The following is a 12,102-nucleotide window of genomic DNA, read 5'->3' on the forward strand; positions in this document are numbered from 1 at the left end:
GATAATTCTCAAACCGTTCTAAATCCATCACTAGCCTTGCCAGAGTAGATCGTGTAGCGGTTGAAAACTTTCTCCCTTCAATGAATCCAGTGAAGATGGAGAGGTACGCGAGCCGCTTGCGATCTTCCCTGGACCAATCCCCGCATCTCTTCAGTGCTGCTATTATCTGATCAGTAGTTGGCCCAGCTTCCAGATGAACTCCCAGCATCCCCCAGAAAGAAACCATCTCTGGGGTAACGTCACATTTTGGTGTCTCAAGGTCCTCGATGTACTCGCAGTTTAGACCAGTGAGGTTTTCAAACTCTAACAGTGAAAACCTCAAAGGTTCTGGACCAACGAGAGACCACATCTCATACTTCTTCTTAATGTCCAGCTTGAAACTGAGCATGTAGTGAACCAGCCTTGAAGCCCAACCAAATCCCTGCTCCTTGAACTTGATGAAAACTCCCAAACTCGACTCCTTGAGCTCTTCAAATTCGTCATCAGTAAGAGCTTTCCTAAGAGCAGTATGCAACTTGCTGTTATCCGTATGATACGAAATGCTATTGTGGGCTTCTGGTTCTTCCCCTGATGTGTATAACCTACGGGGGAGTTCTGGAATATCCATCCTTTTTGTCTGCAAAATAATCAAAGACAACAATATAAGTCCAGACGACTTAGTAGACGACTTAAATTACTTACAAGTCTTCCAGTCGCAGAAGGAGTTGGAGTACTCGTCATTGCGGTTATAGATCTGAAAAAATAAACGTGAAACGGTGAGAATGAGTAAATTGATAGAGACAACGTTTTATGTTCATCTTTTCCTCGAGATTGATGACTTAGCGGCGTTAGGGTTTACAGAGAAACGGCGCTAAGGTTTACAGAGAAGAAGCGGCGGCGCTAGGGTTTAGAAGAAGCGGCGGCGCTAGTGTTTAGAACGTTGGTGACCACGGTGGCGAGGGCGACGGTTTGTTCGGATATAGTGGAAGCGGCGGCGCTAGGGTTTAGAGGAATCGGCGGCGCTAGGGTTTAGAGGAATCGGCGGCGCTAGGGTTTAGAGGAATCGGCGGCGCTAGGGTTTAGAGGAATCGGCGGCGCTAGGGTTTAGAGGAATCGGCGGCGCTAGGGTTTAGAGGAATCGGCGGCGCTAGGGTTTAGAGGAATCGGCGGCGCTAGGGTTTAGAGGAATCGGCGGCGCTAGGGTTTAGAGGAATCGGCGGCGCTAGGGTTTAGAGGAATCGGCGGCGCTAGGGTTTAGAGGAATCGGCGCGGCTAGGGTTAGAAGAAGCTGCGGCGACAACGGTGAGAATGAAGTGAGATAGATAGCCGATGTTGAGAACGATGGTTTGTTCGGAAATCGTGGGAATTCGAAATCGCCTTTGAGAGGGAGAACTGTTAGGGTTTCTGAATTTCGCGAAAAATGAAACAAAAAAATAAAAATCACCTTATATATTGGGTAAATAATCCGGTTAGCTTTAAAATTACATTGGTAAACTTTAAGGTTTGGTCCGGTTTAGACGACTTATTCTGGCTGATAATGTACAACAGACGACTTAATATTTAGTCGTCTGTTTTCAGACGACAAAATATTAAGTCGTCCTAGACCCTAAAATGAACCCCTAAACTAAAATGACTAGATTAACTAACTAACCACGTTATAAAATCAAATTATACTTAAATAGTGTTTACTATACACAGAAATGAACACGCATAAGTAATTTTAAAAATTTTCAAAAACGGTTTTAATTCTTTCCAAAATCTAACCCTAAGAACACATACAATACTACAACATATGTTGATGAAACATAAACTTAAGAATATCATGACTCACTACTTTCACTCATCTATGCTGAAAACAATTGAAATTTGTTATATCTTAATTTATACCTCCTAAGACATATGTTAATTACATAATTCCCATTTTTCACTTATCAAAATATTTTTTACAAAATTTTTAAATTATGTTTAAGACTAACTGTCCAGACGACTTTCAGTTAAGTCGTCTGGACGACTTATTTTCAAGTCGTCTAAACAGACGACTTGCGAGGGGTAGAAACGTAAAAAAAATTCCATTTTTTTGTTTGGTCACAAGGGGATAGTTGTAATTTCAATAGCCTTTTAGGTTACTTTTGCCTTTGACCCAAGTTGGGGTATTGTTTTGGGTTTGACTCCAAGTTTTGAGTCACACTTGGCAATTCTCCCTAAGTTATATGTATGTAACCAAATCTGCTAATGTTTATATATATATATATACTAGGGTCGGCCCGGTCTACGCCCGAGTTTTTTATTTAAATATTAATTATAATCATATATTTATGTTATTTTGATATATAAATATTATATAAATATAAGTAGCTTGATAATTATAAAATTATTTTTAATTATTTATTGTTTTCTGTCTTATGAATTTCAATTAACCCAATTTCTTACAGTAAAATTTTCCGTTGATTTATTTATTGAATGAAACTTGTGTAACTTAAAATCATGCATGCGTTTAAGCTGAATCAAATCTAAACTAAACCGAAGTAAATCCGGTTATGTTCTGTCGTTTTACTTTGAAACAAAAGGCTCAAAAGAAAAGACCCAATGGGAATTGAACGCATTTCTTCCTGTCTATTTTCCTTTTAAGTTTAAAATTTGTATCTCATATCTCACCAACACGCATGTCTCTGCGCGTGTATGGAACTTTCATTCATGTTAATTCCCAATAAATAATTAAAAAATGAAATAAAAACCTTTGATTGCTTCCCTTATCTTCTTATGATTCGTTCGGAGCAATCTTTGCTTTGATAATATCTATATTTCTTTGGACAAAAAAAACTAGATTTCTCTATTGATCGAGTCATAGCGGAATTGAGAAACCGATCTGATTTATTCGCCACCGCTTAAACTGTGGAATATTTTTATTAATTGGCTCGATTTTCTTTTTTAACCTCTTCAGTTTTGTTGTTCATCATCATCTTACCTTTGCCTCTTCATACTCTGCAAAACTCATCGCCAATAATTTTAAACTCTTGAATGTTATTGAGTTACCAGAGGTGGCGACGAAATGAACCGTCACCGTTGATATCGCCTCCAACCAAGGCGAAGTCAGTAGCATCCAGAAACTCACGGTACGCTCTTTCTTTTCCTTCTCGTTTCCAAAGTTTCAGTCTTTACATATGTTTTCATTATATTGGCTATCTCTCTGTATTTGGGCTATATCACGGTGTGAACAAAAAGCCCACTAAACCGTAAACAATTATGAAACGCAGCAGCCCACATCAAAAATTAATGAAACGATGAGTTTTAGACAAAAAATACAGGTGTCGCACTCACAATCAAAGACTTTATGACGTGGCGCAACAGGAGTGAGGCAAACATTTTTTTATATATATAGATAGATAGATATATATATATATATTTTTATAATATATATATATATATATATATATATATATATATGGTATATTTTGATTCTTTTGTTTGAGATAATACAGTATTTTGCATGCATAGACTAAGTAAGAAACGTTTGATAAAAAAAACTAGGTAAGAAACTTTAATTGAATGATTTTTTAATAATTGTTTTTACAGCGTCATCTCATACTTTGCAAATTATATTCATGCTTTACAAAAAGTATTCGATAGAATATTGAAAATCCATAGATTACATGAAATCCGTAATATATAAGAAAAATGTCATTATAAAATTGAATACCTTTTTGTTCTACTTAGGTAACATTAACTGAGATTATTGTGATGAACACATGAATTTTGGTTATAAAATGATTAAGTTTTACATAAATATTAAGCGCTGGAAGTAACTGAAATATAATTGTTGCAATTATGAAGTTTTTTTTTTGTAGTTCTTGATTACATTTATGATCATTAATTTGAATTCTTATCTAATATTTTTATGAGAAATTCTTGGGTTCAACCTCTAGGTCACCCTAGAGGTTCACCATCCAATAGTGTTTGAGTATTTGATATTTGATATCTTTTAGAAAAGGAAATAAAATTAAATATCCAAATTAGATTATATTTTTAAAGTAAAACAATAAAAATACATAAAAATAGTTACAAAAAATAAATAAATTAATATTGTTAAGTCTTCAGCAAAATACTAAACCCTATACCCTAAATACTAAACCCTAAATGTTAAACCTTAAACTTTGGATAAACTCTAAACCGTTGGAAAATCTTAAACCTTAAATCATACATTAAAAACTAAATTTTATTAACACTAAACCCTAAATCCTAATCACTAAACCCTAAACCCTTGGGTAAACTCTGAACCCTTGGATAAATCATAAACTTTAGGGTTTAATTTTAAATATTTTTGATTTAGAGTTTACGATTTATCCATGGGTTCAGGGTTTATCCAAGGGTTTAGGGTTTAGTGATTAGGGTTTAGGGTTTAGTGATTAGTGTTTAGTGTTATTAAGATTTAGTTTTTAATGTATGATTTAGGGTTTAAAATTTTCCAATGGGTTACGGTTTATCCTAGATTTAAGGTTTATAATTTAGGGTTTAGAGTTTAGGATTTAGGGTATAGGATTTAGTATTTTGCTAACGGTTTAACAATATTTATTTATTTATTTTTTGTAACTATTTTTATGTATTTTTATTGTTTTATTTTAAAAATATAATCTTATTTGGAAATTCAATTTTGTTTCCTTTTTTAAAAGATATCAAATATCAAATACTCAAACACTATTGGTTGGTGAATCTATTATCTATTTTTATAGGTATGAACATGGTTCTAGGACAAGAAATGTGCGAAGCAAAGAGCATAAATTTCAAGGGAATGTGTTTGAAGTGGAGGAATTGCAAATAAATACCCAGTTCATATATCTAAACCTTTTTATTTCCTTAATGATTCCATAAGATATTATATTCTTTTCATCTTTTGTTGCGGAGGATGAAATATCTCAATATGCAATATTGCACCGTCAGATAATGGGATGATTGTAACCTAAACCATAAATCTTACGTAACAAAACAAAACATATATGGGATGATTGGCTTGACTGTATATGTAGAAGTTTAGTTGTAAAATTTAGTCTGGTTTTTTGTTGTTGTAGTTGTATGTTATTTGCTGTAAAATCTATACCGAATCGGTATCCGGTCCGATTTTCAAAAAATGCTCTACACTTTTAATTGTATTATTGATTTTCGTAACAATACTCTACAAGAAAAATTATGACCACGTATTACAACTACAAATGTGACGTCGTAATTGGACTACGTCATCTTTACGATTAACTAACGACGAAATATGAAATCTTCGTAATGCAGACGTAATTATGCTACGATAAAATTTTGTCGTAAATTAGTCAGAATGTAACGACTAGTACAAAATAAAGGTGATTCATATTATATATGATGACAGTAATATTTATTTAATAATTTTAAACTATAGGATATAACAACTAAAGAAAAGGAATCAAAAGGAATCAGAGATCGAAGATAACATCAAATACGGAGAAGGAGAATGTCGTCGTACATTTCAAACTTCAAGTATTGGTTGTAAAACATGACAAAGGAAAAAATGAAACAGAAGATGTGCTGTGGATCATGAAGTTATTGATGAGAAAGACACCAAGAAGAAGAGATGGATCATATGACCATCGCTAAACACTTATTATATATTATGGTCATTCACATTCTCTACATCTTTCTTTAGTTTTTTTTTTTGGAGTTATACATTTTCATTATTAATAATTTCATGGGTTTCTTTTCATATTTATTTAAAATAAAAGAAATAATTGACTGTATATCTAAATTATGCTTATGCACTCGTACATCTACCTCTTTTTTTTTGCAATTATACATTTTCATTATTAATAATTTAGTGAATTTCTCTTGATATTTATTTAAAATGATATAAATGTTAATTAAGCTTATACTACATTGAAAATTTAAACTACTCCGAAAAAACTAAATTACAACATCCACTCTTTCTATGAATGTATATGTAATAATTTTTTTAATAAGAAACCTTGTCCACTCATACTTTTGTTCTATGCACACTAATTCTTTGTATATTAAACTAAAAAAATATTAAACAATAATAAAAAGTCATAGCAGATAGTTTGACGGCCCATCTTTTCTAAATCACCCCCTTTCATTCTTCTTCTCTGAGCTTCGCAGTTTTCTTCAGTTTCTGGCTCCGGTAGGTTTAAGCGCCGGAGTAGGATTGCTCTTGTCATTATTTTGTGTTTCTAGTCTGGTTTTGTCCTTTTTTACCATACAGTTTGGATTTTGATTGGATTCACTTCTATCTCTGGATCTAGTTGGCTTTTGGTATAGAGAAGACAGAGTCACCGGATTCAGGTCGATCATCAGTGCGGTTATACTGCTAACGACTTCGGTTTGATCTATTATCCAAGATCTAAAGCTAGATCTGGAGTTATTGGGGCCTTGTACTTCATGCATGCCAGTTTTTTCTTTGCTCTGAAGTTTAGTTCAGTTTCTTTTCGGAACTATTCGGGTTGGATTGCTTGCTCCTTGACTCTACCTCTCAGCTATGATCATGATCTCTTTGCAAGCTTCATTCTAGGTGTGTTCTAGTCGCGATTGTGGGCTCCACGGCTTTTCGGAGACCTAGAGGTTCTGTCTTGCCGGAAGTGAAGCTTCGATTCTTGGGATCAAAAGGTAGGTTTTAAGAGGAGCTTGTTAACGATGGTTGGCCGTGGGCTTCTTCGTTAAATTTTGCTCTTTATGTGTAAAGCTTTAACCTGTTATGTTTGTAAGCGCCAACTCTTTCTCTATGGATCCATGGATCCACTGTTGTTTTATGGATGGGACAAAACTTTTATGGCTTTAAGTTAATTTGGTTATAGTTTAGTTTAGTCTCTAGGAAAATTCTGTCTTACGCCAGCTTTGATTCCGGGAATATACCTTCTTTCCGCCGGCTATGTATTCGTCTTTGTATCTTTGATGTCTCAATAAAATATTTTGGTTGACTAAAAAAAGTCATAGTAGATTATACCAATGTGATAGTGAAAATCAAACAAAATTACATGCATTACCTCCTCTTTCATTTATAGGCTAATTCAATGGCCCAAATTCAACCCATAACTAATGGTTAGTACTAGAAGATTTGACAAGTACCATTAGTTTGAGATAGGCTCTTTGTGTACCAAACTAAACACATGCAAAGACCAAATAGTTGCATAAAATATTAATTAAATTAAATTTAAACAAATAATAATAATCAAACATAACACATCTTAATAAATATTCAATATTAAAAAAAACACCGCAGCGGGGATATTACCTAGTTTTAATGTAACTATGTAAGCGGCTGTCGGGCACGAAGCTTCTTAAATCCTTAATTAAAAGTTTATTATCAATATAGTATAATTTTGTGATGAATTTATGTACTAAGAAAACAATTTAAATATTTTTAACCATTTAAATTCTAAGTTTCAATATTTTTTTAAATATATATATATATATCCATTGTATCACATGAAAAAAACTAAAGTAATAAATTTCAAGCAAATGTTATATTAAGAGAAATAAACACATTTAATAGAATACCTTCTACATTTAAATGAAATTAGTCTTTTGGTGATGGATGAATGTAATGATTCCTTATCACGTCAGCTTTGGTTGTGTGATGTAGGTAGTAGACGAGTGAAGATGCATATGGTTGATCACATAACAACACAACATAGAGATTGTTCTGAAGATATCCTTTTTAACTGGTAATCTATGGTTAAATGAATTTATTGGCATTTGGGTTCCTTGACAAAAACTTACTGTAACGTCCCGAATTGTAATATATATAAAAACCTTAAGAGAATTGATTTGGCTATCTACCTATGTCACTAAAATTGATTTACATTTTCTGTCACACATCCGTTTAGAACTCTAGAGTTAAGCGTGCTTGGGCTGGAGTAGTGAAAAGATGGGTGACATAGTGATTCGCGATACCGTGCGAGTGAGGCCAAAACATGGGAAAATGTCAGGTGGTGATTGCAGGGTCAGTAGACAATGATTTCGAGCCTTCGGAAAAATTAACGGACCGACCGTTGGAACGGAATGGGGTCCACAGGCCGAGAGAGCGGGCGTAGATGGCCCATTAGCTGTGGGTGGCTGGAGCGTTACAAGTGGTATCAGAGCCAGTTTAGCCATATCGGTTCTGATCCGAGAGGCGTCTTGAGACTTGTCGTGGGGCGCAACGAGGACGTTGCATTCTTTGAAAGGGGGGTGAATTGTAACATCCCGAGTTGTGATATATAGAAAGCTTAAAAGAATTGATCTTGCTACCTACCTATGTCACCAAAATTGACTTACCTTTTCCGTCACACATTCGTTTAGAACTCCAGAGTTAATTGTGTTTGGGCTAAAGTGGTGAAAAGATTGATGATATATCGGGAAGTGATTCATGATACCGTGCGAGTGAGACCAAAACACGAGAAAAGATTGGGTGGTGATTGCAGAGTCAGTAGACAATGATTTGAGCCTTCGGAAAAATTAATGGACCGACCGTTAGAACGGGATGGGCCCCATAAGCCGAGAGAGCAGACGTGAGTGGCCATTAGCCGTGGACAGTCGGAGCATTACAGTTACCTTGAACAAAAGACTTTACAAGGATGACTCTTATTCGGCCATTTCTCCAGTGACAAAGAAGTATTTACAAGTCTCTAATCGATGGACCACCGTCAACTAGTGATACATCTAAAAATGTTCCTTACTCATTACTCTTCATTTTTGTCTACAACCCCACCTTCACCAAACCAGCCCAACCTTGTACTGCCTCTGCCTCATTTATCAAGTGGAGCAAACACGCAAGGCAATATAGCCTTATCAAGGATTCCACAGAAAAGTAGGCAACTTGTCATGTTCTCTTGATTCTTCTTGCCTTGCGTGATTGTGTCACCTTGTCTACAGCAACATTTTTTGAGTTAGAACAAGAAAAGTGTAATACATTTTTTGAATCTTCATTGCTCTTAGTCGAGTATTTATTTATGGAACTCTATAGAAAGTACGCTAGAGTAGTCTATTATAATATAAGAAAATGAAGCTCTGTTTATCTTTCAAAACTTGTGCATTTTTTACAGATAATAATGGTGTTAAGTTACATGAAGCCGGAGTTTCCTTAACAACCACTTCTTGCGTAATTTCACATTTAGTGCCAAGAAAGTCTTGGCCTTGAGGTCATCTTCAAGCAGATCACAAGCATCTAATATAAGCTCCTCATCCATGTCTGGTAACGCTTGAATAGCCTCAACCGCGTCTTCTATTCCCATGGCTTTGGTTTCATCAACTCGAGGCTTCTTCAGCTTTACAGGGCTTGTACCATTTTGATGATCTCTTTTGTTCTTGGGTTCACAGAAAAGAGAGTTGATGTCTTGTTCCTCACCGGAACTAGACAAATCGGTTGTACCCTCGTGGAACTCGGCTTCGGGATCAAACCAGTCCGTAGCTACAAAGCAGTCACTTTCCTCGGAATCTCCACAGACCACACACAAATCTTTGTAGTATGGAATGGGTCGAGTCATGAATTGCCTTGCATCTCTATGAGCCTGTAGTTGTTTTCAGACAAGAACACACACTTTGAGAAAGAGAAACAAAACACTAAAGTTTTAGATGAGAGCAATCAAGAGCACCACCTTTATATAGTCTTGCCAGACATTATCATCAGCTGTAACCATATGACGCTCATCATCCCAACAAAACCCATCTGATCGAAGAAGACTCTTGATCGCATTATACTGCCTTCTCATAGTCTTGTACCGGTTCTTCAAGACATCCACAGTAAAGCTAGAGTCGAACTTGGCGTTGAAGAGTTTAACCATCTCAGTCCAGGCTTGTTTCCTAAAAGCACCTTCAATCTGGTTTCCACTTCTCGCTTGGTCCAACATGAGACCGATGAAATAGCGGTCCATTGGAGGATGCCAAGTAGTCCTGCATCTTGAGATGCCGCTTCCTTTTGTTGATTCACATAGTCTGTTGTCATCTCCCTCAGTAATATTCTCTGGAGCTGAAACACAAATAGATAGATCATAAGACTAAGAATCCAACAGGCCTCAAGCATATACAGTTAAAGTTTGTACCTTTCTGCTCAGACATTCCATCAGAGTAAATCAAACACAGATCTTTATAAAAAGGAATCGACTTTATTCGAAAAGATCTTGAATGAGGATGACCCTTGAAGAAAAACAAGTCCTGTCAAAGTTGGGTCTGAAAAGAACAAACGCTATTATCAGCAAACGCAAAACGCACCTTGAGATAGACATCCCAAACGCAATTATCAGCAACCACCATCTGTGTCCTTTCATCCCAGCTAAACCCATCTTCTCTCAAGAGACTCTTCACAGATCTAAACAAGTTCCTCAACGTCTTGTGCCTGTTTTTCAAAACGTCTTTCCCGTAAGGAAACTTGAACCTCGCGGTGAAGGCAGAAGACATGAGCTTCCAAGCACGTTTGCTGAATAAGTGATCGTCGAATCTGTTCCCTCTCTTCACCTGCTCCAACATAAGCTCGATGAAGTACTGATCCATCTCTGGCGTCCACACCGTTCTTAGTCGCTCGTTTTCGCTTTCACCATGCGTGCTCATTTCGGCGCCTGTGCTAAGAGAATCACAAATTAAATTCGAAAATTTAATAACTTGGCAGACGCGTAATCGAGATATTTTGATTTAGCTACAGAGCAGAGATCGTCGCTTACAGAGAACTCCGGCGGGGAGAGAGAGAGAGAGAGATCGGTGAGCTTTTAGGGATAAGGTTATCCGGGAAAAGGATTGTACTCTTCGTGGCTGAGGTTATTCTTTTATCCGCAACCAATTCAGAAACCTTAATTGGTTTATATCATTTTATTGGCCTTTATATATATTGCTTATTTGACCCAAAATACTATTATGGGCCTACACGTTACGAAGTCGTTTCTATGGGTGTGTATTTTTGGGGATAGAGGTTATTCTATCATCCACAACTAGTTAACCCCTTGTTCGTTTGTACATATAAAAGATGTAGGGGTAGGCATTCGGATACCCGTTTGGGTTCGGATCGGATATTTCAGATGTTCGGGTATTTTTACATTTCAGGTTGGGTCAAATTCTAGTATTTTTTAGTTCGGGTTCGGATATTTCGGATATAACCGAAAAACTAAAACATTTGATAATTTTTTTTGAACTACTGATAAAAAAATTAAACCACGTAATTCTTCCAAAAAACAAAATTGTTCCTTTTCTTGCTTTCATAACATAACACGATCGAGAATAACAAGGAAAGCTCTATGGACGGAAACTACTCCTCCGTATGAAGAACGACAAGATGGTTCGAGATAGCTCTGGTTGTTATAGTGACGCTTATGGTGGTTGTCGCTGATGACAGAAACAACTAATGTCTCCGAGAAACCTTACATAGATCGTGAAAATCATAATATTTTAGGAAAAAAGATCTTGTAGAGAGAGAAAATGAGAGATGAAAAATGCAGATGGTGCCTTAATCTCTCACGTTTAAGAAGGAGATACATATTTATATATATATATATATATGTGTGTGTGTGCATCCGTTTAGGTTAGAAGAAATAGTGATTTGATATTAATTTTATATAATATTAATTAAACCAAAATTGGTTAAGAGAAACCAGTTATTACATATTGGAATTTGGATGAAAGATGTAGATTTAAGTTAAAGAATACATATGCTCAGATGATTTAGGGTATTACTTCGGATTTCGGATATACCCGATCGGGTTCAGATTTTCAAACTTGTTAAATACAAAATCCGTTCGGATATTTTGCTACTTGGATATGTTTTAGTAGACGTTATAATTGTTTAAAGTTTTGTTAGCAAAAACATTTTCAGTAGGTTAACTGAACATTTTCAGGATGTCATGATCCATTTCCAAGAAAGCTATCATGGAAAATTATTTATCCAATCGTTTTCTAGTTAACAAAAAAAAAGTTTGGATTCCGAAGGGGAACCGAACGTGGAACATGTATGATCTAAGGGCTTTAATAATAGTGGTTTAACATATAGGCTACCGTCATTGCTAATAATCAAACATTAAATGTATATTTTAACACACTTATATTTATATCTTATTTTAGATAATATGTATCATATTTAGGATGAGTTTTCAAAAACTTATTCTGAGTGCATTTGAGAAAAGTCTCAATTAA

At 35.5% G+C, this 12,102-nt stretch overlaps 1 protein-coding gene across 2 annotated transcripts; it reads right to left on the reverse strand.

The window, feature by feature from the left end:
* Nucleotides 1–8,959: 8,959 nt before the first annotated feature.
* On the reverse strand, nt 8,960–10,759 carry LOC106320048 (L10-interacting MYB domain-containing protein). Of its 2 annotated transcripts, none has more exons than XM_013758416.1 (5): nt 10,644–10,759; nt 10,198–10,546; nt 10,029–10,122; nt 9,585–9,955; nt 8,960–9,497 (listed from the first exon to the last, which is right to left on the reverse strand). In XM_013758416.1, exons 2-5 carry the CDS (start codon nt 10,531–10,533, stop codon nt 9,045–9,047), a joined length of 1,254 nt encoding a protein of 417 aa, XP_013613870.1. In that variant the 5' UTR covers nt 10,534–10,546; nt 10,644–10,759; the 3' UTR covers nt 8,960–9,044. The 2 variants fall into 2 exon arrangements, with proteins under 2 accessions (XP_013613870.1, XP_013613875.1); XM_013758421.1 differs by having other exon boundaries at nt 10,198–10,541; nt 10,644–10,753.
* Between the last annotated feature and the right edge of the window lie 1,343 nt (nt 10,760–12,102).

The sequence above is a fragment of the Brassica oleracea genome, chromosome C2 (genome assembly GCF_000695525.1).
Source record: "Brassica oleracea var. oleracea cultivar TO1000 chromosome C2, BOL, whole genome shotgun sequence".
Lineage (NCBI taxonomy): Eukaryota > Viridiplantae > Streptophyta > Magnoliopsida > Brassicales > Brassicaceae > Brassica > Brassica oleracea.